General features: G+C 36.5%; 1 protein-coding gene across 1 annotated transcript; it reads right to left on the bottom strand.

Moving 5' to 3' along the window:
- Positions 1-1,637: 1,637 nt before the first annotated feature.
- LOC121427478 lies at positions 1,638-21,690 on the bottom strand. The gene is made up of 11 exons (XM_041623894.1): positions 21,477-21,690; positions 15,775-15,844; positions 14,542-14,644; positions 13,923-14,001; positions 12,593-12,645; positions 11,917-11,970; positions 10,756-10,858; positions 7,903-7,986; positions 6,133-6,236; positions 5,256-5,393; positions 1,638-4,066 (listed from the first exon to the last, which is right to left on the bottom strand). Exons 1-11 carry the CDS (start codon positions 21,595-21,597, stop codon positions 2,936-2,938), a joined length of 2,040 nt encoding a protein of 679 aa, XP_041479828.1. The 5' UTR covers positions 21,598-21,690; the 3' UTR covers positions 1,638-2,935.
- Between the last annotated feature and the right edge of the window lie 5,633 nt (positions 21,691-27,323).

Raw genomic sequence — 27,323 nt, 5'->3', positions numbered from 1 at the left:
AAAAGTTTCACTTCAAATTGTATTGTTCTTTCATGAGGACATAAAGCAATATACTCCCTGGGTTATATTTAGATTACTGCCCCAGGGGAATAGGAACTTTGGAGAAAACCACAGATCCTTGATTATTAAGTACATTGCCTATGGGAATGTTGTTCTAATGTCCTTGCCCCTTGTCATAATTCACTTACTCAGTTGCCAATTTGAAATCTACGTAGTCTTAGGGACCCCAATTTTAAAACAGCCATAACTTTCTTATTGCTTGTCTGATTTCTTTCAAACTTTCACCACTTGTTAAAATTTATTTTTCTCCTTTCCAACACAACATTTATGACCAAGGCTGGGTTCCCCTTGAAGGGATTTTCCTCAAACTTTCACCAATACTTTTTAAATTATATTTTCTGCTATTTTTTTACAAGAATCTCTCCTTCAAGGTAAACTTCCCCTTCAAGATCTAAATGTTGATATCCCAACACAGTCAAAATTCATCAACCCTTAGTGACCTTTGTCCTCGGTCATGTGACCTACAACTCATGTCAGATGATCAGTCATACTTCATTTCCCTAATGTCAAAGTTTCACGAACTAGGTTTCTAAGTTATGGTGATATTTCAAAAACCTAACGTTGGTTGAGATTTCAGCGTTGATAATCACAAGTGTTGAAAACTGCTATTATATAAATCATGGGTTGCTTCATGATGAGTTACCATGGAAACTATCATATTTTATCATATTTCATGTGATCAACATTTTTTTTTAAACTGAATATTCACTATATAGCCAAGTCATACATCATAATTCACAAAATTGCAAATTTTTAACATATTTCAACTAACAGAAGGGGAATTTTTTCATTTTATAAAATTATATTTAATATAGGATGCTATGTTACCATGGAAATGGGGTGGTAGCTTCAGATTCAATTAGTTCAGAGGAAAAAATCTTTGATGGCTAATGATCTACTGGTACATGTATGCTACCTGAAAATCTTCAATATAGGAGAGGAAATAATTTAATGCTGTAAAATGGTACTTTTAGAGTTAGTAGATGTGTGTTATTGACAATTACCTTGGCAAAATGCTAATTTGGGGTCTCCATATTGATGACGTAATTTGAGAATGTTTCCAATGATTTTTCTGGGTGATTTTCATATGGAATAGTGTTTCATTTCATTTTCATTTTATATCATTTCGTTTATTTCCATCTCCAAATAATGACAATATGTTTTGTACATTTGACATACAAATAATCAAGAAAAACATATTTCAAATCTCCATGTACCAAAATTATACTCAAGATTACTACACGATCATGTTGGACATGGAGGAGGCTGCTAAAAAGCGGAGCTTGTAGAGTGCAGCCTCCTAATAAACCATTTTTGTAGATACAAAGTATATTTTTTTTAAAAAAGCATATACTTTTTGTCAGGGCATATACTTAAAAAAAGTAAGACTTTGCTTAAATTTATAATTATGATAGTTGCAAGTTGAGCCATTTTTAAGTCACTTTTGGGCTATCTGAGTTTTGACGAAGTATCTAAAAAAAAAGGGTTTGTTACTACAGACCTCTCTTATCCGGCCTCCCCTTATCCAGATCTTCCTATTATCTGGATGCACACTTGCCAAGTTTATTTTTTCAAGCTAGTGCATGGGGAAATGAGATTTCAATCTAAAATCGAAATTCCTAAGCTATTTTCTCACTTTGGTTGCATACATTTTCCAATATATATACATGTAGTTTACCTACAACCACATAATTTTATATGAAAATATCTTACCCAAATTACAGAAAGAACTTAGACAGGATAATTTTCCAGTAAATCACTACGAAGTGCAACCATGTTGTCACATTCTTTTTTTTCAGGTAACACAACACGTCTCGCGAGCTAGGCTCGTCTTGCTTTATGGACTGCGCCATCTATCATGTTTGAGCCTACAGTCAGTGTAACAGTGGCTGACTTTGCGAAGCTGCGATGATCCAATTTGCCGACTTAGTTTCATTGAGTCATTCTCTTTCTTTTGAGGTATGCTCTTATTTCAACAGATTAATTATCCAAGAGGTTTGGCAACCAATCGATTTCATTTCCGTTAAACACCACCTATAATTTGCACTGACACTGCATTGAATATTGTCTGTGTAAGCCCACTAAAATAGATTACATGTACTATTTGGGGAGGCAGCTGCATGTACTGATATTGGGTCTCCCAGATCCGGATTGGTGCTGGTCCCAACATGTCAAGATAAGAGAGGTTGGACTGTACATGTTTCAAGTAGATGATGTGGCAACATGATGTTTCTAGAATTGCAAAACAGATCCCATTGAATATAAGAAAGGAAACTGCAAAAATACATTAAATACTCAAGTTTGAGCATTAGTTTTTTTATCTCTTTGTAAACGCTATAAAAATGCCCTTCATCTACAGTGTACTTCAAATATTTAGAAGGATATAGATATATTTTATATATATTGCAAACAGGTAAAATAATCTGGAAAACTGATAATTCAGTATGAACAATCACTTAAATACCCAAATGTTATCTGACATTAAAATTGACATGATCTGGGAGTTGTTTCACAAACAGTTATGTATTACTTCCAGTCATGCTTAAATACCGATGTGCAAATGACACGAAACGCTAAGCTTATTGCAGATCAAAGGAGTCTGCAAGCTGGTTGCCAGAGAGGAACTCAACCTGAACAAGCACATTAGCACTTAGCATGCTTTGACTTGAAATCTTTGTGAAACACCTCCCTAGAGAACCATTGCAAAGTTGGTGATAGTTAGAATTGAATTCAGAAGAACAAGTAACATCACTGTATATATGATATCACCATAATATATCTTAGACAATCCACCATTCCAAATTGCCTCAAAGTTATATGTCGATAGTTTCACTCTCATAATGCAGAAGTTGGTTGTTTAGATTATCCTTGTCCCCTATACCCAGTCATCAGAATCATTCCTAGCTTGTCTATTATCATCAACATGAAGATCATTTATCCTACCAAGGATACCCTGCTCCACACCTGTCACATCAGGTGGAGGTCCTCTCTGGCAACCAGCTTGCAGAGTCCTTTGTTCTTGGTCTATGTTCCCGCTGGAAGGCACATCCCCAGGGTTTGCAGGAGGCGCTCGGCCATGTGGTGACATCTGACCGCTGGCAAAGTCCACAATGTCCAGACCAATGCCTTGATGAGGTCTCCTGGATGGCCCTTGGTCACTGTTCGTGTGCCTAGGAACGCGTGGTCTTACAACTTCTGAGCTGGATATCCTGTTTTGGGTGTTGATATCCCCGATGACATCCAAGGGATAAGCATCACCCCTACTGGGTTGTGAACGCTGCTGAACAATGTCGATGGGTGGACTGATGTCTAGTCCACCAACTGCGCCTATTAAAGATCCATCTAATATTTGATTAGGAGTGGGAGCATTGGATGTACTTGGAGCCCTTCCAGAAGGTCCTGGTAAAGTTCTGTTGAGTGGTTCAATCTCTGCACCACCAATAGCTCCTTCTATAGAACTAGGTATTGTCCCTGTTGCTCCACCTTCTGCTCCTATTGCACCACCTAATGATACACCTCCAGCCCTGCCGATATCATATCCTCCAACTGCTCCTTCTAAGAGCCCAGGAGCAGGTCCTTCTGCTCTTAAACCTGGAGCTTCATCTCCACCTCCATGTTGCGCTCCTGCAGGATCCATTCTCCTGGAGCCATCGGTATCTCCCTCAACATCTTCAAGCCCACCGTCCTGGGCTGCTCCACCTATGAGATCGGGAGGAAACATCCCCCTCACCTCCAGGACCCTATGTTGCCCTTCCTCCTCTCCACTTTCAACGTTCCTTGTTGGAACGCCTCTCCGGATATCAAGCACATCAGGGGCCCTCCCTCCATGGGCCGTGTCCCCTCCTTGTGCTGATGCTCCATGGCTGGAGCTGCAGGCACCTAAGAGATCCATTCCTTGTTGCTCTGTGACTCCAGATCCATCTCCCCTCTCTATCTGCTTCCCTCCACCACCATCCTGTCTGTCTTCTCTCCCTTCCGCCTGGCCGTCTGCTTGATCTCCCTGTAACTGGACGATCCCATGCAAGATAAAACAAGAATGAGTGATCACAAAAAAATAATAATTAACATATTTTCTTATTTTTTCACATACATTCTTCTTAGCAGCAGAAAAGCAAAGTATGCAACAGAATGGATCAGTTGGTAGAGCGTCCCTCTCACAACCGGAAGGTCGAGGGTTCAAACCCTGGCCGTATCAGACCAAAAGACGTTAAAAGATGGGAGTTGCTGCTACCCTGTTTGGAGTTCAATGATTAAAGGGATAGAGCCTTGTCGATCTGGTGCTGCGCAGCGGCTGTCGAGCCCACCATCAATTGGGCAAAGCAAATTTTCGGAGTATTTCAATTCATGTCTATTTCAACAATAAAATGAAACTCGCACATGATATTCAGTAGTACTTGATTAACCTAATGTCCAAGTTTCATGAACTAGATCCATAAATTTTCAGTTATGATGGTAATTAAAAAATACCCCCCAACTTGGCCAAAGTTCATTGACCCTAAATGACCTTTGACCTCGGTCATGTGACCTGAAACTCAGGCAGGATATTCACTAATACTTGATTTACCTCATGTCCAAGTTTCATGACCTAGATCCATAAATTTTCTAAGTTATGATATCATTTAAAAAACCTAACCTTCGGTTAAGATTTTGAAAATTCTCCCAACATGGTCTAAGTTCATTGACCCTAAATGACCTTTGACCTTGGTCATGTGACCAGAAACTCAGGCAAGATGTTCAGTAATACTTGATTTACCTTATGTCTAAGTTTCATGAACTAGGTCCATATACTTTCTAAATTATGATGCCATTTCAAGAACTTAACCTAGGGTTAAGATTTGATGTTGACGCCACCGCATCAAGGTGTAATAATTAATTAATAAATATACCAATGTAGATGAATTTAATTTCAAATCTTTGTAAATTTCATGCAGTTATGGAAATAAAGAAAGTGAGGCATTTTCAAGCAAGTTCAAGATACATGTAAGTTATTTTGAAAGAAACTTGCTCAACAATCTAAACAAGAATTGTTTTCTTTGTAGAGCCATGTATCTATCATAGTTATCCACTCTTTCTGAAGACCTATATACATAAAATCATAGAAACATCAAGCATCCATTTCTTTCGTAACAAGTTCTACCATACATGGCCCCACAACAGACCTAAAAACTGACAAATGAGAAAATGAAATTGTATACCTGTTCTCTAGATCTTGCCACTGTTGTGACAGGTTTGGCTAGCTGATCTTTCTTCTTCATATCACACGCTGTCTTATATGGTGGGTTGATTGGTTGCTGTGTTGGGGGACGGTATGTGTAACCTTCTCCAGGCTTGATCTGCACACATGATAAAAATAAATCAAATAAAGTTACTCAACAATACAGAAAAAAGAGACTTTCATCTTTTCACAATAATATTCTTGTTACCTTCAGTTTTTCTACAACTGGTTACAGCAGACAAGAATGGGAACGTAAACAGGAGATAGTTAGGATCGTCTCTCGGACAATCGCGCTGCCCCATCTACGGCAAATCGGCACTGGTCTGACGATGCCTGCAGAAACCAGTAGGCGAAAGCTAACAAGGATTTTCCTTAAAAAAAGATGCTGCCTTTGTGGTAAAAACAATACCACATAACACATCTGGGGCCCGTTGCAGAAAAAGTTGCGTTTAAACGCAAGTCAAAAAATCGATCGCAAGTCCTACACGCGCGCCGTTGATTGGTTGAATATCAAGTTGTGCATAATTTTCGATTGATTGCAACTCTTTCTGCAACGGGCCCCTGGGCCCTGTCTTACAAAGAGTTATGATTGATCCAACAAGTCTTAACTCTATGGAAATCCATCAGTGTCATAATTTTTTCTACAGGAAATTTGCAAAATGTCCTTTGTAAACAAAGGAGAACACAACAAATTGTCAAGAAATCAATTAATTTATGGATATACATTTATATCTAGAATTTTTTTGAACAAAAATGCATTCTATATGTTGACTTTGCTGGCTTTACATAGTTGCGATTGATCTGATCAATCGCAACTCTTTGGAAGATGGGCTCAAGGTGCAAAGTATAATGCTTACCTCTAAGGGATAGTTCCTATCAGAATCATAGGCACTAAGATCACCGCAAGCTAGAAATGGTACGATCACACGGTTGGGACCTTCCAGATTGTTGAAATCAGTATCTGCAAAGATAATCAAATACATTCATTATTTGTTTAACAAATTTTCGGCATTACTCCTATTTGTTTAAGATCAGTATGCTCGATCTGTAATGAAAATCATAAGATCAGTATGCTCGATCTGTATGAAAATCATAAATCATAAGTCAGAAAAAATTGGAACCAGTGGGATTCGAACCTGCCATCTACTGCTTTCCGGGCAGCGACTCAACCACCAGGCTATTCTGGTTCACGGCTAAGCCACGATGAACTGGAATTCAAATACCCTCGATCCTCTTCTTTCTGACTCATTACTATTCAAATGCCGTCCGCCGTGGACAATAGATAGTAAATTAAGAGGCTTTTATAGGAGGAAATTATAATTTGTTTAACAAATTTTCGGCATTACTCCTATTGTTTAAGATCAGTATGCTCGATCTGTAATGAAAATCATAAGATCAGTATGACTTATGATTTATGATTTTCATACAGATCGAGCACACTGATCTTAAACAAATAGGAGTAATGCCGAAAATTTGTTAAACAAATTATAATTTCCTCCTATAAAAGCCTCTTAATTTACTAAATACATTCATTATCCTTCATTTCAAGGATAATAACGTTGTCTTGTAAAGTGCTTTTCATGAAATCCATATCAAAGCGCTTTACAATGTAGAACATAAGAAATATACAAACAAAACTGAATTAGAAATCACATATAACAAAGAAATATATTTTTAAAAATTTCAAGGAAAATAGACAAATGAGGATTAAGTGCCTTGCTTCAGAGAGTTGTCTAATGCCAGGGTAATTATAATAATAATAGACATTTGTATTGCCCCATCTAACTAGAACAAATCTATTACGAGGCAAATTGATATTATTATCAATAACTCGGTCTTTAACTTGTGCTCCCTTCCAGCACTCCATTCATTCAAGGAATCAAATCCTTCTGGGTACTCATTTACCCCATCTGGGTTGAATGCAGCACAATGTGGGTAAATTACTTTCTGAAGGAACACAAGCAATAGCTGGGATTTGAACCCCCATCCTTCTAATCGAAAGACAAGAGTCATAACCACTATAACACGATGCCCCACAAGCTACAATGACATGGCACTTTGGTTTTGAGGGGTTATTCCAACAGCTAAAATATACATGTAACTGAGAGATAAATATTATCAAAAAGATATAGGCAATAATATCACAAGCTAGTTTTCATAAAAGCGTAGGTGGAATTCCCACCATACTACCACTATCCATGTGCTACCGAGTGTCTTTCAGAGGCCTTTGCAACAGGAATCGTCAAATGCAGCTGTAAGCAAGAACTGCAGATGCTAATGATATCATCAATGGTTGCAGCAAACTCAGCCTCCATCTTTCAACAGCGTTGAGTGAAAACATTCATGACACGCAACATAAGGTAACACTGCATACAGGCATTCAAGCTGTGAATGCCATGTCTCACACAGGGGAGGGAGTTGGTAAACAATATATGTTCTTCAAAGAATAAAATTGGTAACCCATTAAAAATAAATAAACTAAAAAAATAATAATAGGAATTATTATTACTCTGGCAAGTTTTAAGGTTGTCAAGATCCTTTGATTTAAAAAGCATGCATATTTAAACAGGTTTCCTGCAATTGACTTCAAACATCCAACACTGATAGATAATACTGGGGAAACTTACCATACTTTTGATCCAATAATGGGTTGGACATATTTGGTGTATACCCAACAGGAGGAGCATATCGTTGACAAACAACAAAGGCCTCTGCATTAAAAAAAAAATGTTAATATTCATCAGAGATTTAACCTTTATACTCTGATTTTTCGTCGGTAGTTCCTGATGCCTCAATATTTTGAAACAAAACTTCATGACTTTTCTCTCTGATCCTTCCCGTACATTTTGATACCAAATTTAAGGCGATCGAACCCAACAAGTGTCAGATTAAATTGACATGTCCCTAAAATTTCGCTATTTCTCTACATGACTGTGTATAACCCAATGGACAAAAACCAGAGCTTTTCTAATTTATGTAAATACTTTTCTAGTAAGTATCATCATTGTTTCAAATAGTGTAACTAATTACCTAACACACACACAAACCCACTGTCAAACACACCCACACATCTGAGATCGCTTGATGAAAAACAAAGAAACACTTAAGAAAATTTAAGAACAATAAAATACATTAGAAATAATAACCCCAACCTATCTTTTTCTTTCAGGAATTGATGAGGGAGTTATGAAAGACATTTTTACAAAAAATTGCTATTCCTGATTATCTATTTAGTAAGAAATACCAAAATCTACATGTATTTCTCACATGAATTAGCATAAACTAATGAATACAAAAAAATAAAGGACTTTTGTAAATTTAGCTTATACAACTATGTAGATTACATAATTCTTAACTCTTGTCCAAAATTTTGAGGCGATCAGGAAACTCATGGCTGGGAGGGGGAGGGACCATAATGGCCCCTCCCTGGTAATAAAAAGCTTTGAGATACCCCGAGAGTATTAGGGTTAAGGCCCTATCTCCAAATCTTCAGAAAAAAATTATTGAATAAGATTGGAAAAAAAGCCATGTAAAAAAAATCTTTTAAGTGTATTAATTACTCTATAATTAGTACAATCATACCCCTCTGTAGTTTTGGTATATCCCCCAAAATTATTGTTCATTATTCTACTTTATTAGAAATAAAAACATGTATGAGTGGATGTATTCTATTTACATGAACATATATTTTTGTCTGCTTCCCAACCCAAATAAAAAAATAACTTTTCTTTTGGATACAGCTTCATTTCTCAAGTATGGAATGGGTTGGAAATTCAAGGAAGATAAGTGTTCAGTATACATATATGAAAAATGAAAACAATAAACACATTACGATGGAGAAAGCTGAATAATCTCAACACAGACATTCAAATTTTCACAATCGTCTGATGAAAAAAAATATTCAGTCACTACACATTTTTTTAAGATTGAAATGTTTGATGATAATGTATAGATATATTTCTCTCATTTCAAATATAACACTTGAATATTGAAAATCGAAACAGCAACTATAGTTCTCTTAAGAGCTATCACTTTCTCAAAAAAGATTACAAACAGTCCTTTTCAATGTACCTAAAACCCTTCTATTAACTGGAAATTTGTTTTGTTTACATGTTACAATATGCAAAAAGTTAGATAATACAAAATTTGCATGACACCCCCCAAAAAAAAATAAGACGGTATGTACTCGTCAAAAATTTGTGGACTTCAATAAATTTTGTTGGATTAAAGCATGAAAGTTTCAACCTTGTTTCTCTTAATACAACACGTTGAATATCCACCGAATATATAGATATATATCATAACAAGTGGAATGCCTCTGGCCGTCTCACCTGCATCACGCGGTTCAATATAGCAGCAGTGCTGACTTTGAATACTACTCTTACTAACTCGCACAAGATGTTCAGTGATACATGGTTACTCTTATGTCCACTTTTTATGAACTAGACCAATAAACTTACAGAGATATGATGGTTATTCAACAAAAAACCCCAACATGGCCAAAGTTCATTGACCTTACATGACCTTTGACCTTGATCATGTGACCTGAAACTCGAACAGGATGTTCAGTGATACTTGATTACTCTTATGTACAAGTTTCATGAATCAGATCCATAAACTTTCAAAGTTATGATGGTAATTCAACAGATACACCCAATTCGGCCAAAGTTCATTGACCTTTGACCTTGGCCATGTGACCTGAAATGCGCACAGGATGTTCAGTGATACTTGATTACTCTAATGTCCAAGTTTAATGAACTAGACCAATAAACTTTCAAAGTTATGATGGTAATTCAACAGATACCCCCGATTCGGCCAAAGTTCATTGACCCTAAATGACCTTTGACCTTAATCATGAGACCTCAAACTTGCACAAAATTTTCAGTGATGCTTGATTACTATTATGTCCAAGTTTCATGAATCAGATCCATAAACTTTCAAAGTTATGAGGGGAAATCAACAGATATCCCCAATTTGGCCAAAGTTCATTGACCCTAAATGACCTTTGACCTTGGTCATGTGACATGAACCTCATGTAGGATGTTCAGTGATACTTGATTAACCTTATGTCCAAGTTTCATGAACTAGGTCCATATATTTTCTAAGTTATGATGACATTTCAAAAACTTAACCTCAGGTTAAGATTTCGATGTTGATTCCTCCAACATGGTCTAAGTTTATTGACCCTAAATGACCTTTGACCTTGGTCATGTGACATGAAACTCTAATAGGATGTTCAGTAATACTTGATTAACCTTATGGCCAAGTTTTATTAACCAGGTCCATATACTTTTTAAGTTATGACGTCATTTCAAAACTTTAACCTCAGGTTAAGATTTGATGTTGACGCCGCCGCCGCCGCCGCCGTCGGAAAAGCGGCGCCTATAGTCTCACTTTGCTTCGCAGGTGAGACAAAAAGGACAAAACATAGGATACTTAGGTATCATTTTACATTCATCTTCGGTTTTTCTATAACCTACCTATACTTGAGTTTCTGCTACTCCTTGGCTTGGCAATTGTGACTTGGGGAAAGAAGATCTTGAGTTGGGAGTATAGCAAGGTTACATCCTTTCCTCTGAAAATCTATTATTCATTGAATGAGAACCATACAATTTATTTGACATCAAACTGTATTAAAATAGATCTCGAGAGGTAATATGGCATGAAAGGAAATTATATAATTAAAAAAACATTATCATGTTCTTCATAAAAAAGGTTCAAAAAAAGTAATAACAAAATCTAGACTGGTTCCTATATCTATGCACATGCAGAAGTATAGATTATTTTAATCAAATCATTATTGCTTTCAAAATCTGAATTTTTCTTTAATCACTCGAAATAACAAATATTTACCATTCAACAACTGCTATCTGTAATTAATTAATCCCTAAAAATCAAGTGTATGACAACTGTATTGCCAATTTATTTTTGGTTGGTCAGGAAAATCAAGTCCAAAACTCATGCATTATTATTCTTCATATTCTTCTTGTGGGAGCGTCGTAGTCTAGTGGTTCTGACTCTCGCCTTTCAAACAGAGGTCGTGGGTTCGAATCCTAGCCATGGCGTGTTTTCCTTCAGCAAGAAATTTATCCACACTGAGCTGCACTCGACCCAGGTGAGGTAAATGGGTACCGGCAGGAAGAAATTCCTGAAAAGGCTGTGCGCTGTGAATAGCCAGGGTAATAGAGGAGCGCCTAGAGCACCTAGCAAAGGGGATATAAGTGTATGCTATACAAATCCTATATTATTTATTTATTTCATATTAAGCATTTTTAAGTATTATCCCTGAAATACAACCAAAATGAAACATCCATTGGAAAAATTGTTCATTCAAAACCAGCAAACAATCATTATTTCTTCAAAATTTTTAGCCAGTAGACAAATTTGGAGACACAATCAAACTCCCTACATATCATTTTTAAATCATTTATTGTGCCACATTGACTGGGTATAGAACCATGTGCTGCATCTTGTAAGCACAAATCCTATTTGGTGTCTTTGGCAGTTAGCATTCCTCCATTCGCGTATTGCTTTTGTGTGCTGAAAAGGGACGATTACAAGTGAAAAGAAGCTGAGCTGGATTCCTGCCAAAAGACATGGCCCACACTTTGCCAAGGTCCCTTCTAAACATGTGACCTTACCTTAGCAATGAAGGTGCCTTCTGGTTTTAATACATGCGTGGTGATGTTCAGAGCCTGTGGTAGGAAATAAAAAAATATAGTTATAATGCACTTTTTAAAAAATAATAGAAATAAAATAAGGATTACATTATGTGATAGTAGCTGCATAACATCAAAATCTTTTTCACCCATGAGTCATGATATCAATTTTACAATTCTATAATGTCGGATCCAATTGTATTAACTTTACACCCGAAATGTTTGCAAGCTTGCCTAACAGGGACGAACAGTAAATTATCAAAACATGTTAGGAATTACAAAACGTACTGATGTTTTAATAATTTCTGTCTTATAAATATACAAATGCACATACTTTCTTTACTTTGTAACTAGTCTGGAAATTGCTGTAATCAGTTGATGAATGCTGCCAAATTAAAGCACCTTGCCATCAAAAATTAAAATTAAGAAAGAGTTACTTACAGACTTTGAAAGCTCCATGTTTACATGAAGGAATTGAAGAAAACGAACATTATGGTGTAAATGAGAATTTTTCAAAAAATCAATCCTTAAGTCCAAGATTCAATCACACACATGCATGTCAGTAGATGAGGACAAAGTCAACTACACCAGTTGAATGAATGGGTATGCAGAGATATCAAAGTACTCAATTATTCTACATTCAACACAGAATACTCACTGCTAACAGAAGCTGTGCTTGTATGTACTCATCAATGTCATGTAGGCCTGTAACTGTAATTGAAAAAAAGAGACAATTTCATGTTTGATTTAAAAGACAAGTCCACCCCAACAAAAAGAGAAAAATTCAACAAGCATAACACTGAAAATTTCATCAAAATCAGATGTAAAATAAGAAAGTTATGACACTTTTAAAATTCTGCTTAATTTCACAAAACAGTAATGCACATCCCGGTCGGTATGCAAATGAAGGAATTTATGACATCACTCACTCACTATTTCTTTTGTATTTTATTACATTAAATATTCTAACTTTCTCCTCACTGTCCTGTGAAAACAAAGACTTATTTCTCCCTGAACATGTTGAATTACCACAGCTTAACATTTTGTGTTTCAGTCAAGTTGGTCCTTATTGTCAAATCTGTAAAAATTGAAATATTGTATAATTCAAACAATAAAAACCAAAAGAAATAGTGAGGGACATCATTCTCTCGTTTGCATGTAACTAAATTGTGCATATAACTATTTTTATTAAAATGACATAACTTTCTTATTTTACATCCGATTTTGATGAAATTTTCAGCATTATGCTTGTCTGATTTTTCTCTATTGATTCAAATCAACATTTTTCTGAGGTGAACTTGACTTTTAATTGTTCCACATTTAAATAATCAAATGTAACTAATACCTCGGTCACATTTACTCTACGGCGGCCAAGCAGCGAGTCCAAAACAGCCGTTTTATTCATACCACCTATATGTAGCTGGTACAAAATAAGGTTGAAACGGCTGTTGTCTACTCGCCGTACGGCCGCCGAAGAGCAAATGTGACAGAGGTATAAATAGACATGGCAATTAATAAGGATATTGCTCCAATGAAAACATGTACATGTACAGGTGAATCTGCCTAATTCAAATATATGAAGGACCACTGTTCTCTCTTTGACTTACAATATTTATAAAAAATATGCTTTGACTATTTTGGTGAATCCAAGGTCCTTGCGGTCCTCAGCCTCCATACTTGTGTGTTTATATTGGTGGGCTAGGCCTGGCTTTAATTTAACCCATTAATATTCTGTTGCAGTAGTGTTCAAAATGTAAAGAAACAATTAATTGGTGGCATGCCACGGTCACAGTGCCGCCACAGATGGAGTCACATTTGGTTTTTTTATTTATTGCGTGTGGGCCTGTTTGCAGTAAAAAAAAAAGTCAGGTAGAGGCAACCCCAGATCTGGGACAAATGCCTGGCTATGTTTGGCATGGCATCAGGCCTTATTTTTCCAGTGTAAATGGGGTATATTTCATAATGTACTGATTACATTCTAGGCTTACCATCAGGAGCACCATCACATACAACCAAGTCAGCCTTTTCTCCCTCGAAGTGAGACACAATTTCATTTGCTGTGGATTCCTGACAAAAAGTGAAATAATAGTAATATCCTGATTTCACTAAATGCTTTAGAAATTATTACACAAGACATTAGTTCCTAGCTTGTTCGAACACAAAAATGTGGGCACACTCCCTGCTCCCTGATAAGCATTCCAACAAAAGTTTCCACAATTGCTTGTGGAAATGTTTGCATCCTACCAGGTACCCGTCTAACTCCTGGGTGACAAGTGGCAAAGTGTGGATTGATGCCTTGACAAGAGAGTAGGCAGTGGAGATGAACAAAATGCAGATGATTACTGAAAATAAACCTCTCATCATCAATAGATAAATAACCATAGTTCAAAAAAGAGTAATCAATCTAACATCACAGATACCTGTTTGAAAAAACATATCACTAATAACTGTAAGAATTATGGAAAATTTTACTCTGAATGATGAAATTCTTCAAAGGTGTTTTCAATGACTGAGTGGATATACATGTAAAAGCACCTACAAGAAATCTTACCCTTCTGTTGTCCGACAAATATTTCACACGACATTTAATTATGAAACTTGAATTACCTTTGTAATGTCACCCTGGATCTGTATGACACCAGGAAGTGGAGCCATAGCCTGCAGATCTACTGCTACAATCTTTGTACCATCATAAGAGCCATCTTCCTTTCTGAAACATCAATTCAAAGATCAACAGACCTTAAAGAGCCATAACAACAAATGCACAATTTCTATAACAAATTTACTGTTATACCTTAGTCACATATCCCCTTTGGCAGCCATACTGTTGATATTCATTTCTATTCAAACTACCCATTATCCATACATCAATGTCGCATACATACGTAATTCCGAAGCTTCGTTATTCCGGAGTTTCGGACATTCTGAAGGTTTGTTAGTCCAAAAAAAGAAGTGAGGTTCGTAATTCTGAGTGAGGTTCGTAATTCTGAAGGTTCGTTAATTCGAAAACGAAATGAGGTTCATAATTCCGAATGTTCGTTAGTCCGAAAACGAAATGATCAACAAACCTTCGGAACAACGAACCTTTTTTCGTTTCCGGATTAACAACCCTTCGGAACAACACTCCTTATTTCGTTTTCGCATTAACGAACGTTCGGAACATCGAACCTCATTTTGTTTTCGCATTATCGAACCTTCGGAATAACGCCACAAATGTTCGGATTAACGAACCCTTTTACTTTTTTGGGATTAACGAACATCGAGGTAAGGCAATTTACGTGTTTCAGAATTACGAATCTTCGGAATTACGAAGTGTAACCCCCATATGTGGCTGGTACAAAAAATGCTAAAACAGCTGTTTTGGACTCGCCGGACGGCTGCCACAGGAGTAATGTGAATGAGGTAATACTTTTTTTCCTTTAACAAGTTTTATGAAATGGGACCCCCTTCCTGGCAACTGTTTTATAACTTAGACTAATATGGTAACTGCGCCATTCATTTTACTTTAGGGCGATTCCATAAAATGATGAACCTTTTCGTGCGTCCAACCCCCATTTTTCACTTCAATTTATAAACTGACCAAGTCATTATCCTTTGAGTACAGACTGTCAAAAGAACAAGAAATCAGAGACAAAATATTTCATGAAGGTCCCACATAAAGGGGTTCGGACTACATATTTTATTGAGTTGCCCTTTAGTATTTTATTTATAGCTTCATGTGTGTTCACATCATTCACAATAACATTATGAATACCGCATGACATCAGAATTGGGATGAGCAATGTTTCTTCACTAAAATCTCAATGAATACTAAGAACAACATATTATATGTACATGTACCTCAGTTTACGGCTAAGCACCTGGCTCCAGCTCCCAGGGGCAGCACAAAGATCAACCACCTTTGAAACACCTATAATGAATTGAATTGAAGGTTTTATTATCATTTCATCGCAGCCAGTGGCTGAATTGAGAAAGATTTACAAAGTAAAAACATATATATATAAACATAAACAGTGAAATATTCAATGTAAATCATAACCGCAACAACATTGAAAATAAACAATTTTTTTTTGAAAGAAATGTCCAATAACCAATTAATATTACAGTAAAATTTTGAGACATGATAAACCAATGTACGTATGAACTTATATATAGTTTTACTTGAAGTTGAAATTGTTGGTATAAAGAATAGTGTTTTAAGAAATAAATTGCAAAAATTTGAGTATCGTGTAGAAAGTTATGAAAAAATTGCAAAAATAAAGGTTTCATGGAGTGCATAATTGAGTAGCCTTGTATTCTCGAAAAATTCTAGTAATTTAACATAATTAGCTGAATTCCAACATATATGAAAATAATGCATCAACAACTTAAAAACTTTAAAAACTCAAATGTACATCCAAATTTATGAAAAAAGTTTATATTAAGAGAAATTTAGGCTTGATTGGGATGCATGGTGAAGATTTATTATAAACTCAAAATTACCTCAAAATTAAAACAGATGGATATAAATTTAGAAATCGGTTGTAAATTTACATGGAAATATAAACATAGAGAAATTCATTGAGGTATAAAGTGTGATCTTTGAAATAGCTTCCCACGGGTATATCCTTTTCATAATAATATCAATCAAAATATTTTATGATTTATGAAGGGCAAAATCCACCCCCAATAGTACTCAAGGCACACAGATGATCAAGAAGTGAAAAAATATATGTAGTTTGAAAAGATTTTTAAAGGATTCAACAGAGATACGGTTTCTGATGTCTTCCGGAAGAATGTGTACAACAGTATTTCCCAAATTTAGGCATGCATGAGCGAAAAATCGTTGTTCCCACAAAGTTTTTGAAACTGGGAATTACAAGGGAACCAGACTGAAGAGCGCAGAGATTGATATGTGGCATGTAGATTTATTCAACCCTGTTGTATAATGATGTTGAGGTTTTGCTAGAAGTTTTGGTTCTAAATTCTATGAAAATTTGAATGAAATATAGATATCGTATGTAAAATAAATGGATTGTTTTCATAAATTTATGGATAGATCATAAGGCCCGTCAAGCAAATTGTGATTTTCATACCTTTCTATGATCACTGAAGCATATAAACTTGAACTTTGATCATCCTACCTTGTTCATTCACATTTTGATTGAGGACACAATACATTTGTGCCTTAGGCCGTGTTTATGCTTCCACTTTTCAGGCCAGAATCAGCGTTTCCAAACGTGGTTAGTCCAAAACACGGTTGCGTCCATGCTTAATTTCATTTAAACGCTGTTTCAAAACGCCGATCGTAAACTCACAAAAAGGTGCGTTTGTAAACGTCGTTTGACCAGAATCAGGCTTTCTGGGGAAGCATAAACACAACCGCGATCGTAAACGTGTTTAAATGACGTCATTTGGTACATGCTTCCGGTGAGATGAAAATCCGCGGGCAATACAGTCGTATTGCTCCTTGCTTATCTCCACGTAATAACAACAATCGGAAAAAACTTTCGAAAAAAAGGCGCGCCCAATTTGACCTCGCTTTACGATGCGAAGCCAGCTGGAGATCATGATTTGCTCTGAAAATTTAAGCATAAACAGCACTCTCAGAACCACGATTACGATCGGCGTTTTGAATCGACGTTTGAAATCGCCGATTCTGTCCTCGCAATGGAAGCATAAACACACCCTCAATTTGATACAGGGCTTACATGTCCAACTCTTATTATTTAAATTCAACATATGAAATTCAAGTGAATTTTTTGCCATTTAAAGGGGAAGTTCACCCTGAAGAAAACTTTGTTGTAAAAATAGCAGAAAAAATAGTAAAAATTATTGGTGAAGGTTTGAGGAAAATCCGTTAAAGAGTAAGAAAGTTATTAGAGTTCAAAATTTTGGATTTGTGACGTCATAAACGAGCAGCTGCCCCATGTGTTATGTAATATAAAATGTATGAATTTCAAATTTTGTATGGTTCCTGATGACTTACTTTTGTTTTCTTTTCATGATCGGGTGTGAAATGATTTGTCTATTGATATACAAAAGTTACAGTGAAAACCATTTTCAATTTTCTGAGAAAATGACATTTCATTGATTTTTTTTACCATTCGCTATGTAGGAATGCTGCTCGCATATGACGTCACAAATCAAATAATTGAAATTCTAATAACTTTTTAATTATTGGATGAATTTTTCTCAAACCTTCGGCAATATTTTTTATTATTCTTTCTGCTATTTTTACAATAAACTTTTTGTCAGGGTGAACTTCCCCTTTAATCTTTTTTGCCTCATTCTAAATCACTAGTGAAGTACATTCTTAATTAACTTCAAAGCAGTACCTGCATAATACTGATTAAGGGAATATTTGGTCAGTATTAAGGTATTTTTAGTCAATTTTCCCAGCAGTTGAACTGTTTACCAACGTTTGTCAACAATTTTTAAGCTAAATGTCGTTTAAACATCAGTTAAACATTTTTACTCGGGGCTAATTCCTGTAAAATTCTGTTCAAATTTAATGAACTTGAACATCCTACCTTAAGCTTTTCAACTTGATGGAGAATAATAAGACAAGACCTTATTTCTACAAGACATAAAATGAAGCTAAAAGAGCTGGCTGGCACATTCGTACACTCAGCTGTAGCTGCGCTGATGGCCATCGAGCAACTGATGAACCTGACAGATCCTGATCTGTTTTTCATGAAAATTTGCTATTTTCTGGCACATTTTTCGGAAAGGTGGTAAGCTGATGGTATTTGATATAAATTCATCTTTATTATTTATTACCTTTTCCCCTTAAAGCAAAATTTAGGAGTAATCGAGGAGGGTGCAAAGGCACACCATTTCTCCATAGAAGCTGTACCCTGTAATCCATCATTGGATTTGCAGCTGATAATGATCTAATCGCGGCTACTCAGCTGTTTCAAGCCGATCGCTGATCATGCAAAGAGTATTGGTACAGGTATGATCGGTGGCCATTTGAAAAAGCTCATAGCCCAATATTTAAACAGTTTTGAAGTTAAAGCAATTTCAACACTTCCTGATAGATTGTGCAATGAATTTGAGATCTCTGTTAAATCTAGTAATTTTCATTTTCCTTTCCAACGATGTCGAGAAAATATATATATTTCTTTTCGGAGATCCTAACGAAATGTAAGAACATTAATACTAAGCTGTTAGTACCCGAACACAATTTCAAAACATTCCCAATCGTCTGTTTACTAATCTGACATATTATTCATGACTACTATTCTGTTTTAATTTCCTTTGCGCTGTTGTCTGAATAAAGCATCATTTACATTTCTTTTTGGAGAATGGGAGTTCACAACGGAAGGTGTATGAAATATGGTTTTACTTGTTAGCACCTCAAAACAATTTTAAAATGTTCCTGATCATCTGTTTAGTAATCTAACTTGATATTTAGGACTATTCTGTTTCATACTTAGAACTTCCAATTTGTTTCCTTTACATTTCCACTGTTGTCTGAATAATGCATCATTTATATTTCCTTTTAGAAAACGGGAATTCACAACGGAAGGTGTATTAAATATATTTTTACTTGTTAGCACCTCAAAACAATCTTAGAATGTTCCTGATCGTCCGTTTAGTAATCATAGATATTTACAAAATTACAACATGTTTATTATTTTCCTTTCCACTGTTGTCTGAATAATGCTTCATTTATATTTTTTGGAGGACTAGGGTTCATAACAGCAAGCTCATAGAATTCATTTTAGCCGTTAGTACCTGAAAGCAGTTATAAAACATGTCCCCGTTGACGGTTTATCGATGTGATGTTGGGGACTTTGATATATTTGCCTTTCCAACTTTTTAGGAAAATGCGTCTTCTACAGAAACATGTATATTTCTCTTTTGAAAAACAAGAATTTTTTCCTATGATATACATAGCTAGCACCGCAAACACTTTAAAACATGTCCCGACCAAAAAAATCCTCAAACTTTGAGATAAACAACAACTTAAAAATCTGATATTTTGGGCCAATATTTTTAGTCAATATCGATTTTAGGTATTGGCGTGCGTCGCCGATCCGATCACAGCTTTGACTTCCACCATTATGCTGTAGTGTTGTCATGGTAATTAAGCGGCAGTTATTTGCTCCAACATTACGAACCCATGGCAATGGCCGTCATCAGTCTATTGACGGAGGGGATGCCGTGCTGTGGAGCCAGACGAAGTCTCACTCTCAGCGAAGCATATCCACGATACTACAACAATAGCTACCTCGCAATACATGAGTAGGTCCAATCAGTGTTCGATATGGGCATGCAAGCCAAGTCTCAAAAAGCATACAAAAAAATAAAGCACAAAAAAATAAAGCATAAAAAAATCACACATTCGGCAATGGTTTTATGGCAGTTAATGCACTCAACTCACACAGCTCTCGCACACCACTCATTCAATTAACAAGGTTATGATACAGTAGAGGCGCACGGCCAACATGGGAGACTCTCTCCAATAAGGGAGACAATCTCCCATATTGGAGACTTGCTTGGCAAAAGAACAAAAGAAACAACACGAACAAAAGCATGATTTTTTCCACCCAAACTTTTGTCCCACTGAGGTCAGAAGCCTATTTGTTTTGTGTGTGGATGACAACAAAAATCCTCATAAAAACAAGAGTAGACGGTGAATTTTTAAAGTAGACGGTGAAAAGGGGTAATTTCTCATGAGGAATCTGCTTATCACATTTTTATTTGCCACCAAGTTAATCCTTTTGAAGGAAATGTAAACAAAGAAAATTGGTCTCCCAAACTGGAGACTGTCTCTGAAATTGGATACCCAAATTCTTCGCAGAAGTCTCTGATAATATTGGAGATAATCTCTCTCTTGGGTCGGGAGACATTCTCCAATATTGGCCGTGCGCCTCTACTGTGAATTGTGATTATGCACACACGAACAATGTCAATGAATGTGCTTTATCATTATCAGTTCCTGTATAATTTAAATTACTGTATGGCAAGTTCCCCCATTATGATTGGGGGCCCAAGGCCCCGGGCAAGCAAGGGCCAAGTCTGCGCACACGCATATCTACATGATCTACGCGACTCTCGTGCAACCACAGAGTGACAGTGACTGACAGACAGATGAGAATTGTATTCATTAAAAAATCTGACTCAATAAAAAAGTCAAAATGGTGGAAAAATGTGATGGCCTCGAAATACAGCCTTTCTAATCAAAATAGAAAAATCATGTGCAAAGTGAATGGGTGCGCAGACTTGGGGACCACCGTCATAGCTACAATGTAGTATAGTACTGTAGACCTATCACATACACAGAGTCGTGATTTCTCTATCGCAAACTGTGTGCAAAAGAAATTACACACACCGGTAATAGTAATAGGCCTAGTACTAGCTAGAAAAAGTTCAGGGGCCCGTTGCAGAAAGAGTTGCAATCGATTGCAACTCTAAAAATCATGCGCAACTTGATTTTCAACCAATCAACAGCGCGCATTTGGGACTTGCGATTGATTTTTTGACTTGCGTTTAAACGCAACTCTTTCTGCAACAGGCCCCAGAGCTGATAATGGAATTAGAAAATTACTTGCCTCGAAAAATATCATATTCTTCGTTTATCTGTAATAACTTGAATGCACTTCGAGCTCTCCATCCCTCTTCCTTGGCAAGACGATAATAAATATCGCGTTTATCTTTAGAAGAACGCCCCATTCCAACTGCAATTTAACGATAAAACTTGGTCAGATTTGGCCCGATGTATCGAATTCTTCTTGCGCTGCATACACGGTATGGTAGCTTGTTGCTTTAAAACTAAAAGGGAAAATAAAAAGTCACCTCCCCGGCCGTGGCCGCATTGCTAACCAGCAAGCAAGGGGGGACGGGGGTCATGTCCCCAAAATTTTTTTTAGTTGATAACCTTTTTCTTTTTGGTGCTGCTAAAGCCCGCGCGCCGCGTTGGTCAAGAAACTTAGTTCCCGGGGGGGCACTTACATTGACGAGTGGATACCAGGCGACCAAAAACACGTAAAAAATGTCTTTTTCAAGATGGGGCACGTTATACGTACGTAACGTGATAAGGGTGTCAAAAACACAAAAATATTATATTTCGCTCAGAAAAATATACGTGTTTAGGGTCAAATATGCGGGGTGATAAAACAAAATCAAAATGTTTTATAAAGGATGTCCTTTTTGCCCCAACACTACGTGTTAGTCCGATTTGCGCGAAGTGTAGAAGGTGGCCGGGGCCGTACTAAAACCAAAATAATGGTTTGTAAAGTAAAACCGACGATCGGACGGACCCATGGCATAACAATAAAATATCGCTGTACTTGTTTAGGGGTTCATTTCAACGAATACTTGCCAAGAGTGTATCGTTTTGTTTCCAATACTTGTTAAGGGGTGCATTTTCAGAATATGGAAAATACATCGCTGCACTTGCTTGTAGGGGCTCAATTCTGATACTTGCCAATAGTATTTGTTTCCAATACTTGTTAAGGGTAGGGTTTCACACCCCAATACGTGTTAAGGGGTGCATTTTTAGAATATGGAAAATACGTGTTTAGAGTGCTTTTCAAGACCCCGTGCATGGTCGTGCATTGTATCCACTCGTCAGTGGACGGTGGCCCCTCCGGTGGAGCGTTTCATGACTTGTCGGACGTTTTATCCGACAAGTCCCATTTTCCCAGAAGGAAAACCAGTTAGACCAGTATTTTTTTTACTGGTTTCCAGTATATTTTTACTGGGCCAGTTGATTTTTAACTGGACCAGTAAAAATCAACTGGAGACCAGTTCCAACAATTGCATTCCAGTTGAAGCAATACCAGTTAAATTGTTTTTCATTAATCTGGTGTTACTGGTCCAATAACTGGTTTCCAGTAGATTTTTACTGGTTTCCAGTAGGACCTATATGTTTACTGGACCAGTTGATTTTTAACTGGACCAGTAAAAATGAACTGGAGACCAGTTCAAAAATTGCATTCTGGTTACTGGTCCAATAAATAATGACTTTTCAAGTCAGATCATTTAACAAATTATGAAAAATTCATCTTACAATTCAGAGAAAGTTATTGTCGTTGTCATTTATCATTGTTATCATCATTGCTCTTATGATTATCACAATTATTATTATGATGATCTTTCTTGTAATCATTCTTATTACTGTTATTATTGTTATTGCTATTGTAATTATTAATACTAATATTATCATAATTATCAATTATTGATATTATCATTAAAATAATTATTTCCTCTAATTATGATTAAGAGGAAGCAAGATGTATTTCTCTGATATACAGTCAACTGGTCTAAAGTAATTCAATGTTTGAAATTAAACTGGTCAAGACCAGTAATACAGTAATTCTGATGATGCTGATCATGTGGTTTACCTCATTTGCATATTTCCTGTTTTTAAAAGAAAAATCAGGATTTATAATGGAATATCTTTGCAACAGCACTCATTGTTGTTTGAAAACCATCAAAATAATTGTGTGAACTAATTCACAATGAAAATGTGTAATTTTATACATCCATGCGCGCCGCGGAACACTACGGTTTTTTGGGGGCAAAATCCCGAAGGGGCACAATTTGACAGCGTGAGATACCGAGGCGATCGAGCGGGAAAGGGGGTTGGACCCCCCGTAAGGACTTTGTGTAAAAATGGAGTATAAAAGTTGCGTTTCTAAGAGAATTCAAAAATAAATTTCTTTAGAATTAAACATAGAATTCACTACGAAAGACTATACTCAGAGTTTATGAGAACCTATAAAATTTACGCGCAAAATGTGGTTTTTGTGTCTGGGGCCCGTTGCAGAAAGAGTAGCAATCGATTGCAACTCTAAAAATCATGCGCAACTTCATTTTCAACCAATCAACATCGTGCATTTGGGACTTGCGATTGATTTTTGGGCTTGCGTTTAAACGCAACTCTTAAATTACGTAATACGCTTATATATATTGACTCAAAATACCAGAAATTTTTCATGCATTATCCTTTCAGAAATATTTATTTATGTACATTTACATGTAAGGACGACGCGAGAGAGCGCAATTATCATAAGTTTCAAGGAGTGTATTAAGCAGAAGAAGCGTAACAACAGAAACAACATACATTCTAATGAATGTCTTTTCAAATTCAAAATGTCATATACTAGTTCTGACGTGGCAGACGTCGATTAGCACTTAATATATCCCCACTTTATGCAAATCATTTCTGAACTCAGCATTGGAGATAGTCAGTCCCTGATTATCCATGCATATAGGCAAAACGTTTCATATTCTGTATGGAGGAAAAAGAAATATGACCTGCTTAATTATTGTCTAACAATTTTTCTTACCGAATTTAAAACATTACTCGATTTATGTGTTTCCTTTGGCATGTTTTGTATGGCTGGGAAGCACTTTTGGATGACCCCTTCAAAATCTTCTTTTTTCTTTACATATTTTCTGGGGAAAATGTGACCATAACTAGGAAATGATGAATATCAAATTCCAGGAAATATTCATTTGTAAATAATCATGAATTAACAAACTACGGCAGTTCATAATCATGATAATGTAACATATTATTTAGAAGAAAACAATTACATTCCAATAGCGGATGTGGTTGACGGTACACCTTGTGGAGTTTTCGAAAAAGTGGATAGAGGAAGAAGTGAAATTGATAGGAGGAAGTGGACAGTTGATAGTCGAGTAATTTTTTGTTCAAATGAGCGTAGTCCTGATAAAGACAGTAAACCAGAAAAGGTTGAAGACTTGAAGAGGCTTGATTAGTTGATAGATGAGTACTCCTGCTCTGCACTCCATTCGCCGACTCAAGCTAGCATCTTCTCATTTATCCAATAAGCAACTACTCAAGCCTCAACTCTTTAAACTTTTCGGTTTTACAGCTATTTTCCGAAACCATAATTATGTTGCTCGAGTAACTAGCGTTCACGCGCGTTGGTGATATCGGGTCCGGGGAGCATTTCATGAAAAGACTTGTCGGACGTTTTATCCGCCAAGTCCTGTTTTATCCGACAGTTGCTATGGTAACAATGCTTCTCAACCAATCAGAATACAGGATACGAAAGTTGTCAGATCTGACAACTTGTCGGACGAAAATATTGATGAAACACCACCCCGGTCTGAGCGTTTCTGGGCGACCGCGCGTTTGTTAGCCGACACAGCATTGTGAACCACTTTCAATTTGCCATTCGGTTTTAGTCTGAAATGTATTCACTTAAGGTTAAACGTTATCACACTGTAAAAAGATGGGAAAGGCGCTTATCAAAGGTATGTTTCACAAAGGGACATATATCAAAAGACGCAAGGCTTCCTATGATGTGTAATTGCCCCGTCAGGGGCGAAAGTTTCATTTTTGACAATGGAAATGACAATTCTTAGGCAGAAAAGTGCCTTCATCGTTTACTTTTGTCCTTAAATAATATAATTTTTCTACTTTTAGGGGGGCACATCGGGGGGGGGGGGGCAAAATCTCGTTTTGCCTCCCCCCCAAATTTTCTTGGGGGGCAAGTGCCCCCCTGCCCCCCCCCCCCCGCTTCCGGCGCCCTTCTATACATCACATTCAAAATAACAGCAGAAAGATTAATTTACTAACCATCTTTTCCATCACATTTCACTGTGGCCAACAAACCAAATGCATGTACTAAACTGATCCAGTAAGACCAGTACAAGGACCAGTTTGAGGACCAGATAGACCAGTATGAAGACCAGTGAGACCAGTATGAAGACCAGTAACAACCACCAGAAACAAGACCAGTATAAAATTCCAGTACTTCAAGACCAGTTTAATTTTTAACTGGACCAGTTAAAAAACCGATGTTCCAATTTCCAGAGTTACCAGTTAAAACTATACTGGTCTAACTGGACCAGTCAGGGGCGGATCCAGCCTTCGCCAATAGGGGGGGCCCGGAATTTTTTTTCAGCCATATTTTCCCCGATCGGCCACTCGAATATGATATTTGCCGGGATTTTTGGTTTCTTTAAAGGGGTAGTCCTATTAGTCACTTCTTAGCTTTATTCTTATGAATAAACATAAATATATAATACCATAATCATTATTTATATAATGCGAGCGCGAAGCGCGAGCAATTTTTTGGGGGGAAATTTTATGTACTTTTTTCTAAAAGTTTTGAACATTCTGGGCAATCCTGAAAAAAAGATGTGTATGCAAGTGAATAATTATTACGAACGTGAAGCGCGAGCAGAAATGAACTGATGGAAAAGGTACTGTTAAGGACTTGCTTGCAGTTAGCCATGAAGACGTTACATATTTTAAAAAATCAAATAATGCGAGCGCGAAGCGCGAGCTGAAATTTTTACCTAAGGAATGGAAATTCTAAGCACTTTTTGTAACTGAACAGAATAGGTATATTATATAACTAAACGACTGGTGCGAGCGCGAAGCGTGAGCAAAAAATTACGGTGATTTAGACCTACTGAACGAGACACTCTATTCAAGTTTTGTAAATCATGAAAGGATGAGGAAGTGGGGATCTTCCTTACATTAATAATGCGAGCGCAGAGCACGAGTGGAAAATTTTTATACACATTTTGAGCTGATCGAAAACGTATTTGTTATGGACTGCTTGAACTTAGCCATGAAGACGTTACATATTTCAACATTTAAATATTGCGAGCGCGAAGCTCGAGCTGAAAATTTTTGACATTTCTACCTGAATAATGGAAATTTTAAGCACTTTTGTAATCGTGGAAAGGATGAGACAAAAACGGAACATTATTGATGCGAGCGCGAAGCGCGAGCGGAAAAATTCTGGACACTCTATTCATGTTTTGTAAATCATGAAAAGGTTAAGCTATTGGAAATTTTCATACATTAATAATGCAAGCACAAAGCGCGAGCAGACAATTTTTTTATATTGTTATCTGAAACTGGATAATTATTTAAATGGAGAACAAGCTGCGTATCTGAATAAACGTGTGTTTGAGATATCGACCTAGAATTTGGGTATTCTAAATATCTTTTTTTACCATGAAAATCAATAAAGCGAGCGCAAAGCGCGAGCTAAAAATATGATATTCAGATCTGAAAAGGGGTCACTTTAAGCTCTGTAGTGCAAGCACTTTGTGGAAAAATTGTGTGGTGAAAAAGGATCACAGTTAAAACAGAGCTGATATTTTCAATTATTGTTACTTTGAGTTTTGACATACTGTAGGACCGGGATATTTTATAAGGACATTATTTCATCATAAGAAAATGATGACTATCTTCCTATTTCTCTTCCTAAGCATGCTAAGCATGAGAGCGCAAAATCTATTAATATTATGGCCTGAAAACTGGACATTTAAAGCACTTTTGTAATTATGCATAAGATGCATGAGTTTAAAATCTATCAATGCGAGCGCAAATCGCGAGCAGAAATTTATGATTAATTGTCATCAAAATGGTGATTTTAAGTAGTTTGTTTTAGAATTAATAT

This window comes from Lytechinus variegatus, chromosome 14 (assembly GCF_018143015.1).
Source record: "Lytechinus variegatus isolate NC3 chromosome 14, Lvar_3.0, whole genome shotgun sequence".
Classification (NCBI taxonomy): Eukaryota; Metazoa; Echinodermata; class Echinoidea; order Temnopleuroida; family Toxopneustidae; genus Lytechinus; species Lytechinus variegatus.
The sequence above is the reverse complement of the archived record's forward strand: the minus strand, read 5'-3'. Positions and strand labels throughout refer to the sequence as shown.

Excerpts from the sequence above, each read along its gene's own strand:
- LOC121427478 (XM_041623894.1), bottom strand. The coding sequence starts at position 21,597 with ATGGGGCGTTCTTCTAAAGATAAACGCGATATTTATTATCGTCTTGCC. Across the intron at positions 12,646-13,922 it reads ATGTGATGGTGCTCCTGATG|TTACAGGCCTACATGACATT; the intron begins GTAAGCCTAGAA and ends TTTCAATTACAG. Across the intron at positions 5,394-6,132 it reads ATAGGAACTATCCCTTAGAG|ATCAAGCCTGGAGAAGGTTA; the intron begins GTAAGCATTATA and ends TCATGTGTGCAG.